Genomic DNA, 9,638 nt, shown 5'->3' with positions numbered 1-9,638 from the left:
AAACAACTTCCGTACTAGGTAAACCTCTCCTATCAATCCGGAATTGTTTCAGCGGGAACTTGGCCTCTTTTTTCTCATCGATGTTTTTTTCTCTCTGGGAATTATTGTCCGTATACAAATTCTTGTTCGCATGTATTCATCTTGCTTGTTACTTAATTCTTGTACGTTCGCCAACCCTATTAAATGACCTCCTAGAGTCGTAGTGTGTTTATTTAGAGTACACTTCATTCATTGTTTGAATTCCGCCTTGTGAAAAGGGACGATGAAGTCAAAGAGGGATTTTTTGTTGTGTGTTTTTTCCCCTCATTTTCTGTTCAAATAAGTTAGTGTTAATTGAAAGGAAAACAGTACCTGCATAAAGGTTTGCATAAAACATGGAGCTATGAGAATTAAGCTCAAGAGAAAAAAAAAAAATGTTCAGAAACAGAAAACAACTAATGAAAGTTCACTTCTCTGGAACCAGAGCTAACTAAACAGGTCTAGCTGTAAGGCTGGGCCTAAGGCTTAAAGGCCATTTTACCAAAGCAAAAAAAAAAGAACAGATGCAAATATAAAAGGTAAAATGGTAAGACTTCGGAAATGAACTCCTTGTTCAGAAACAGAAAACAACTAATGAAAGTTCACTTCTCTGGAACCAGAGCTAACTAAACAGGTCTAGCTGTAAGGCTGGGCCTAAGGCCTAAAGGCCATTTTGCCAAAGCAAAAAAAAAAAGATGCAAATATAAAAGGTAAAATGGTAAGACTTCGGAAATGGACTCCTTTAGGAATGTAACCTCACACTTCGTGAACCTAGGATTGGTAACTTTGGTAAGGTTGGCCTTTACAAAGTCATGCAGTACCTATAACTTCGATTTAACGAAACCCATGAGAAACTTTGAATAAGAGCTTCTTTTTACATAAACCATTTGTATTTTTACATTTCTATGTTTATTCTAAACATAAAGAAGTTTCGTGAAGAAGAAGTTCAATTAGCTTAAAGTTCGGTCCATTTGTATTTTTACATTTCTATGTTTATTCTAAACATAAAGAAGTTTCGTGAAGAAGAAGTTCAATTAGCTTAAAGTTCGGTTAAAATAAAGCTCAAAGGCAGGATGATAACCATTTCCTCATTATGTAGGTACATCAAATAACACAGTTCATTATATTGAGTTCCACTGTAATGACAAGAAACATGTAGTAGCTCTCATTATTTAAATCTACTTAAATCATTACTGGGTTTAATTCTAAAAAACCTTCAAATCAGCTTAACGTATAGATAGAAAGGTTCAAGGAAAACCATGCTGTGTGTTATTGTGTTAAGCATATTTAAGTTGTGTTAAGCATATTTAAATGCTTGTCACAAATATCGTTATCCGATTATTACACCTAGATAAATTTTATGACTTGACTTGGACTCGAACCACCAACCTGCAGATCCAAAGTCCAACGCGTCAACAACTGCACCACTGAGGTTGGTTCGTAAAAAGGAATCTAATCTTACCTCATGTTTCAACTTCCTTCGTCCCAAATCCTCTTTGGTGAGTTCATGCCTCTTCCATCGCTTTCTCAAGTTTACAGGAGGTAGTTTAGTTTCTATGCAGTCCATACAGTATATCAGTCCTTTGATTTTATGCTCGATATCTGAAAAGGAAACAAAAGAAATAACCAAATCCTCTTTGGTGAGTTCATGCCTCTTCCATCGCTTTCTCAAGTTTACAGGAGGTAGTTTAGTTTCTATGCAGTCCATACAGTAGATCAGTCCTTTGATTTTATGCTCAATATCTGAAAAGGAAACAAAAGAAACAGGAGGTTAGAATAGGAATTACAGGAATTTCTTACAATTAAAAGAAAAATGTCACCATTTCCCGAAAGGATCCTTTTTGGAAGCAGTTTAGCACTTTTGGCCCATTTCAAATTTTCGAAATCAAAAATGCCTATGAGCCGAGTTTTCAGAAGGTATGGTTCGGCCGATTTTAAGGGCCAAAATGTCGAAAAAGCACAAAAACAAGTTCGCAATTCTCAGACCTTTAGATTTCAGCCAAAGTCGGTCGAACTTTGCGCAGAGATTCGATAAGTCATATGGATTAAAATATCCTGGGGCCCTATTTCTAGAAGGCACGGTTCATTCAAACAATGAATGAAGTGTACTCTAAATAAACACACTACGACTCTAGGAGGTCATTTAATAGGGTTGGCGAACGTACAAGAATTAGGTAACAAGCAAGATGAATACATGTGAACAAGAATTTGTATACGGACAATAATTCCCAGAGAGAAAAAAAAACATCGATGAGAAAAAAAGAGGCCAAGTTCCCGCTGAAACAATTCCGGATTGATAGGAGAGGTTTACCTAGTACGGAAGTGTTAGAATAGAATAGAACAGAATAGAATAGAATAGAATACAACCGGATAGAACAGAATAGAATAGACCTTGTTAAGACTGCGAGAGTAATGGGACTTTTCAGTCCTACGCTGGCAGTGTAAACAAATAGAATAGAAGGTAAAAGAATCACGCTGGCAGTGTAAACGTTAAGGTTAATTCTATTCTATTCTATACCTCGTTCATCAATTTACCCCCCCCCCCCCCCCCCGCAGTGCAAGGTCAGCCACTCACTATCAGGTAGACCTGACAACAGGTACACCTGATTAGGTCTGCCTGATAGTGTGTGTGCTCATCAGCTATCAGGCAGACCCGACAGGATTACCTATCTATGATCAGAAGTTCACCTATCTATGATTAGGATGTTAGGAATTTTTTTAGGAATATTTAAATGCTGTGTGTTATTGTGTTAAGCATATTTAAGTTGTGTTAAGCATATTTAAATGCTTGTCACAAATATCGTTATCCGATTATTACACTACGCTAAATTTTATGACTCGACTTGGACTCGAACCACCAACCTCCAGATCCAAAGTCCAACGCGTTAACAACAGCACCACTGAGGTTGGTTCGTAAAAAGGAATCTAATCTTACCTCATGCTTCAACTTCCTTCGTCCCAAATCCTCTTTGGTGAGTTCATGCCTCTTCCATCGCTTTCTCAAGTTTACAGGAGGTAGTTTAGTTTCTATGCAGTCCATACAGTATATCAGTCCTTTGATTTTATGCTCGATATCTGAAAAGGAAACAAAAGAAATAAGAGGTTAGAATAGGAATTACAGGAATTTCTTACAATTAAAAGAAAAATGTCACCATTTCCCGAAAGGATCCTTTTTGGAAGCAGTGTAGCACTTTTGGCCCATTTCAAATTTTCGAAATCAAAAATGCCTATGAGCCGAGTTTTCAGAAGGTATGGTTCGGCCGATTTTAAGGGCCAAAATGTCGAAAAAGCACAAAAAAAGTTCGCAATTCTCAGACCTTTAGATTTCAGCCAAAGTCGGTCGAACTTTGCGCAGAGATTCGATAAGTCATGTGGATTAAAATATCCTGGGGCCCTATTTCTAGAAGGCACGGTTTGGCCGTTATTCCGGACTAAAGTTTCGTTATTTAGGGCTATACATGGAAAAAACCTCAAAAGGAACAAGCGCTTCTCACAACTTTACCTTTAGCCACAGGTGGATCAAATTTTGCAGACAGCTTCCATAATTAATGATGATCAAAAGTGTCCGCGGGCCGGACCTGGAGAAATGTACGGTTCGGCCGCTATTTAACGCCAAATCTTTGAAAAAGCTCAAAAAGAGTTCGCAATGCTCAGGAATTTAGATTTCAATCAAAGTCGCTCGAACTTGGCACAGAGATTCGATAAATTCTGTAGATTAAAAATATTCTTAGGTCCTGTTTCCAGAAGGTACGGTTCAGCTGTTATTCCGGACCAAAATTCCGCTATTTAGGGCTAGACAGGGAAAAAGCTCAGAAGGAACTAGCGCTTCTCACGACTTTACCTTTAGCCACAGGTGGCCCAAATACAAATTTTGCAGACAGCTTCCATAATTAATGATGATCAAATGTGTCCGCGGGCCGGACCTCGAGAAATATACTGTACGACCGCTATTTAAGGATAAAATGTCGAGAAAGCTCAAAAAGAGTTTGCTTTCTTCAGGACTTTAAATTTTGGCCAAAGTCGCTCAAACTCATCACACATATTCAATAAATTACGTAGATCAAACATGCCCCTGGGTCATCTATACGGAAGGTACGGTTCTACCGTTCTCGAAAAACGTACGGTTCTCCCGCTATTTAGCCGGGGCCCAAATCGAGCAATCTGATTGGTTGATTTTCAAAAATTTGAGCCAATCAGATTGCTTAAAAGAGATTAAAACTTAGACGAACTTTGTGGACCCGGACGTTAAGGGGCAAAAAAAGCTCAATTTAGGTGCTGGGTTAACACGAGAACACCAGAAAGTTACCCGCTGATTTTGATTTGAAATGTTCTTATATATTTTATACACTAAATTTAAATATTTCAGGGTTTATACGCTTCTCCCGGAATGAAATTCCAAGACTTTTTCAGGAAATTAGGGGCTAAGGTAAGAAATTTTTCAAAAAGTACGAGTATAATACCTAAAGCTTGTCACGAGTTAATTTTTGACCTAATGCTTAGATTTCTGCACATTTTTTCTCCTAATTGGAGCTGAACACTACTAAAAGGGCAAAATAAATGAAAATGCGCGCAGGCCGTTTTTCGAAAAACCCAATATTTAATTTTAATATATTTCAATTTGAAAAGGTGGCAAATTCTTTGACTTTTCCAAGTTTTCTTCAAAACTTCACGATTTTCCATGACTTTTTGGGTGATTTTCAGATTCCATGACTTTTCCATGTTTTCCAGGTGGCGTATAAACCCCTGTATTTGTAATCGAAAAACGGGTACAAATCTTCGTTGGTGTTCAAACCCGGGAGCTTTTGCATGGCAAGCATAGCGCGTTACCACTGGGCTACTTGCTCAAAAATCTTCTTTTTCTTCGCCTTTTCCCGTGTTTAGACGGGGTCGGCGTTTTTCGTCAGTCCTCAATCAGCCCTAACTAGAGTGATTGCTTTGGGCTGACATTTGGTTTTGGCTACAAATTTTACGAGTGGATGCCCTTCACTATTGATATAGGGTAAGGAAATTTGGACTAGTCTACTCCCTGTTTATAGTCCCCCAGCCAGACAAGCTACTTACTCAAATATAAATCATGTAAATCCAAGCGATTGTTATGAAATGGCTTGATCCTCTTGTTAGGATCCAGTACATTGTATGTAAAACTATTGTCGGCTAGCGGATACGACTCGGGCGATATCTGAACCAGCTTGCCAGATTGATTGCTGTGAGATTTACCATCAGTGATACTCTGTAGGGGAAGAAGAGAAAAAAATAAGTTAATGTTTGATGAAGACAAATAAGTAAAGTAAACAAAGAAATGCTATGTCTGATTGTAATCAAAAACTCAACACGAGTCAAGTTTTGTTAAATTGAACTTGGGTTATAAAATATATGTTGTGACTAAACAACTAAATAATGATAATAATTAATTGTTTTTGCTTGTGCTGTCACCTCTGATTTTCGCTATCCAATTATCCTCGTTAGGCTGATAACAACAAAGGCATTACAAAAAAAAAGTCCTCAGGAGGCTGTTCCAACGCATCCTGCTTGCAAAAATAGGAGAGAACCAGGAAGGAGTTACCCCTAGATATAGAAATTTCCCAGCAGGACCTCAGCAGAATTGTTCCCAACAGGATGCTTATTGCAGCATTAATATGTTTTTTTTTTTTCGATCGCGACGGGAATAGAACCCGCGTGTAACGCTATTCGAGTTCAGAAACAAACTAATGAAAAAGGCCAAACATGCTAGGTTCGGATAGCTATTGAAGAAGACCAAAGATGATTGCCAACATCCGGAACAGATAGACACTCCAAAAAGAATAACTTTGAAACAGTTGTCCTCAAATTTCCTAATGTCACTTTTATCCCAATAGCATTTCCGAGACCAATTTGACCAATATAAAACAATGACATTTACCACATACAAAAACATAATAAAAACACACTAACACAGTACATCCGAAATGACATTGAATTGCAAACACAATACCATATTAAGTAATAACATCGTAACTCGGTACTTAGCTACAAGTTATATCTGTGCCATATGTTCAGGTGATTCAGTTTTACCTGGAACTAAGTACTAATGCACTACTACTGCACATGGTCTGTTGCTTCAAGTGACATGTTATGAAAACTTAGGGCCAGATGAATTAGGTAGGCAGTATGAAAATTTAGGGTCAAATGACATAGTATGAAAATTTAGGGCCAAATTGCTTGTAAGAGGAAATTCGTCAAAATGATGATGAATTATTTCCAATGAGACGTTCTTTCAATATGCTTAGGTATATCTATTAATAAATTGGCTCTTTAGGTTTTAAATGCGTTTATCTAGTGACAAGAAACGTTGTATTGCCAGTAGGTACTTCGGTGGAGACCTCCCTTGGTTTAATGCTCAACATGTAGCTATTACTAGTATTACTTTGGCAATAAGTTACACGCTTGGCTATCACTTTGGCAACAATTATTAGCCCCTTAATGGGGCCCCCCGCTCCCTGGGGTGATACCTATACGATTTATTATAGGCATTCCTTATTGACACTATAATTACACATCCATTCAATATATGCAAATCGGTTACTTTGGCAATAAGTTACACGCTTGGCTATCACTTTGGCAACAATTATTAGCCCCTTAATGGGGCCCCCCGCTCCCTGGGGTGATATACGATTTATTATAGGCATTCCTTATTGACACTATAATTACACATCCATTCAATATATGCAAATCGAGGATCCCGTATTCATTCAAGACATGACAAACTCTTACAGAGTCTTGCCTTGCCTTACAAGAGAAATATTAACCAGAGAAAAATCCTTATTTCTACATATCTTCGGTTATCCAAGCACATTTTGTAAATGCTATTTCTCGGTGATATAGGATATTGGGTCTTTCTTGGGCTTCAAGAGTTATCCGTTCAACAGTTACAAGGCGCTTGACCAATGACCACCTTACGTGAACTATACTTTATTGAATCTTGGATTTTTTGGCTTTTTAGTGGATGGAGTTTGTGTACAAAGACCAAATACTAAAGGAAGTGTAGTGAAAAATAGATGCTCCCAAAATCCCTACAACGCTTCCTTCTGAAAAGTTTCTGAATTTCCCTAAATGAGCCCCTGGGTTGCTACCGAGTGCTAATGAATGATGTTATTCAAATGGATTTTCATACACAATGTCTACAAGTAGATGACCTATTGCGATTACCATTTATGGCATAATATCTTATATCACAAATATCATCAATGCGGTAATTTGCAAAACAATTTCTTAGAATAAATATTTTCCGAAGAATAATGTAAGCGAAACCAAATATCTGTCATCGTTTTGGTCATTCTGAGCTCCTATTGTGTAAACAAGTTTGGTGATCTAATCTCTTGGGTATGCATTACAGTTTACTGTAAGTATTGTAGTCTGAGTAGGCCATTCATACGAATATTGTACTCTGTTGACACAAATATTTGTAATCGGACTCTCCCATATCAATACTCAAACCTTGATGACTCGAGGATGAGGACTTCTTCAAAGAAGAAATTTCCTTTTTTAGCCCTAATATTGGTCTCCAATCAGAAGCGTTACTTATATGAATGTTCTATCAAAATTTCTTAAAAGTGTTTCGCGAAAACTGATTGGGGTCCCAGAGGCACGGGGCTCAAGATTGCCCATCGAGCTATGTCTTTTCTGCCCATCTTTAGAATCCTTTTATTAATTTTCTTTTATCCCATTTATACATAAATGGAAACCTATTCAATGAAGAGGTTCTACCGAGAAACTGACTTGCTTCCCACATTGGCGTGTATACTTTTTCGCCTGGGGGGGCCTGGGTCAACAATTTGACGGAGGGTGGATGCTCCAAATTGTAGACATTTAAGGCCCCTGAATGTGTCCCTGCGGAGGCCCTAAATGCCCTCATTGCATTTCACCTAGCAGCTGTCAATCAGGTGAGTGTTTGGAGCATCCAGCTCCAAATTGTAGGTATTTGGGGCTCCTATATGAGCCCCTAAGAGCCCCTAAATGCCCGTGGGCCCCTGAATGCCCGAATTAAAATCTCACCTGGCAGCTGTCAATCAGGTGCGTGTTCATCAAATAGTTGTAGTTCGCCGTGAAGTCGTCTCCGATTTTTCCACTTTGACTGTCCCATGATTTTCTCCAGTTTTCCTTTTCTTCGTTTTTCCTAGAATTTCAGAGAAGAAAATATTTTGTAATTTTAAATTTTCCTGGAAGAAAATACAGTCGAACCTGGATGTAAGAGAATCCAGGGGACCACCCTTTTTTTCTCTTATATCCAGGTTTCCACTATATTCAGTTTCTTTTATATCGAGGGCCCAGCATGAAGGGCCCAGAAAATTTTCTCTTGTATCCAGGATTCTCTTATATCCAGTTCTCTTGTATCCAGGTTCGACTGTATTTGTAATGACAACAATGGTCATAAAAATGTGTTCAAACATAATCGACAGGTCGTCGATCGACGAGGTAAATCTTTGTGGACGGGTCAGACGACAACGATCGACTATGTGTGGACACACCTTCATGGTAATCAGGTTAAGTTCACCCCGAAATCCAAAGTACAGGGCTGAAAAAACTTCGACTCTGCTAAGAATTGAACCCGGGACCCCTTAGTGACCATGTGCAAGTCACGTGCAACACGCACTGAGCTTAAAGTTGTAGTTCGCCGTGAAGTCGTCTCCGATTTTTCCACTTTGACTGTCCCATGATTTTCTCCAGTTTTCCTTTTCTTCGTTTTTCCTGGAATTTCAGAGAAGAAAATATTTTGTAATTTTAAATTTTCCTGGAAGAAAATACAGTCGAACCTGGATATAAGAGAATCCAGGGGACCACCCTTTTTTTCTCTTATATCCAGGTTTCCACTATATTCAGTTTCTTTTATATCGAGGTTCAGCATGAAGGGCCCAGAAAATTTTCTCTTCTATACAGTTCTCTTGTATCCAGGTTCGACTGTATTTGTAATGACAACAATGGTCATAAAAATGTGACGACCTGTCGATTGACGAGGTAAATCTTTTTTATCGAGGCAATGTGGATGGGTCAGTCGACATCGATCGACAGCCGGTCGACTATGTGTGGACACACATTTAATGGTAATCAGGTTAAGTTCACCCGAAATCCAAAGTACAGAGCTGAAAAAACTTCGACTCTGCTAAGAATTGAACCCGGGACCCCTTAGTGACCACGTGCTAGTCACGTGCAACACCCACTGAGCTTAATATAGGTAACTGGCTTTGTTCGTCGAAAGTCCCGAGATCAATCCCTGGGTCAATAAGTTTTTTTTTATTATTATTATTATTATTTTTGTCTTAGCTTAGATTACGGGGCGGATATGTACCTACTCTTCTTGATGAAGTTTCAAACCAGAACCTGAATGCAAATACTATACCAGTTCCAAGGTTCGAACCAACGTCCTTCTGGCTCCATTACCTGGGCTTCTTTGTCAGGCTGTTGTAGGGCCTCTCGCGAATCCTCACTTGCTCTGGCGTTTCTACATTGGGAGTAGAAGGGGGCAGTGAAGACAAGGAGAAGCTATTCTTCATGCTGGGGGACGCCATGTCTGCAAATCAGCAGAGAAAACCATTAGAAACACAATAGAAAAGTATGCAGTAATAGAAATCTCTGGAAATCACAAG

At 38.7% G+C, this 9,638-nt stretch overlaps 1 protein-coding gene across 1 annotated transcript; it reads right to left on the bottom strand.

The window, feature by feature from the left end:
• Positions 1 to 1,480: 1,480 nt before the first annotated feature.
• On the bottom strand, positions 1,481 to 9,569 carry LOC103514408 (the record flags this gene model as incomplete). The annotated part of the gene is made up of 7 exons (XM_026827387.1): positions 9,433 to 9,569; positions 8,635 to 8,742; positions 8,050 to 8,170; positions 5,080 to 5,248; positions 2,954 to 3,093; positions 2,286 to 2,295; positions 1,481 to 1,761 (listed from the first exon to the last, which is right to left on the bottom strand). Coding segments are annotated over exons 1-7 (957 nt in total), but the record flags the coding sequence as incomplete, so codon positions are not given.
• Between the last annotated feature and the right edge of the window lie 69 nt (positions 9,570 to 9,638).

The sequence above is a fragment of the Diaphorina citri genome, unplaced genomic scaffold (genome assembly GCF_000475195.1).
Source record: "Diaphorina citri unplaced genomic scaffold, Diaci psyllid genome assembly version 1.1 scaffold1135, whole genome shotgun sequence".
Taxonomy (NCBI): domain Eukaryota; kingdom Metazoa; phylum Arthropoda; class Insecta; order Hemiptera; family Psyllidae; genus Diaphorina; species Diaphorina citri.
The sequence above is the reverse complement of the archived record's forward strand: the minus strand, read 5'-3'. Positions and strand labels throughout refer to the sequence as shown.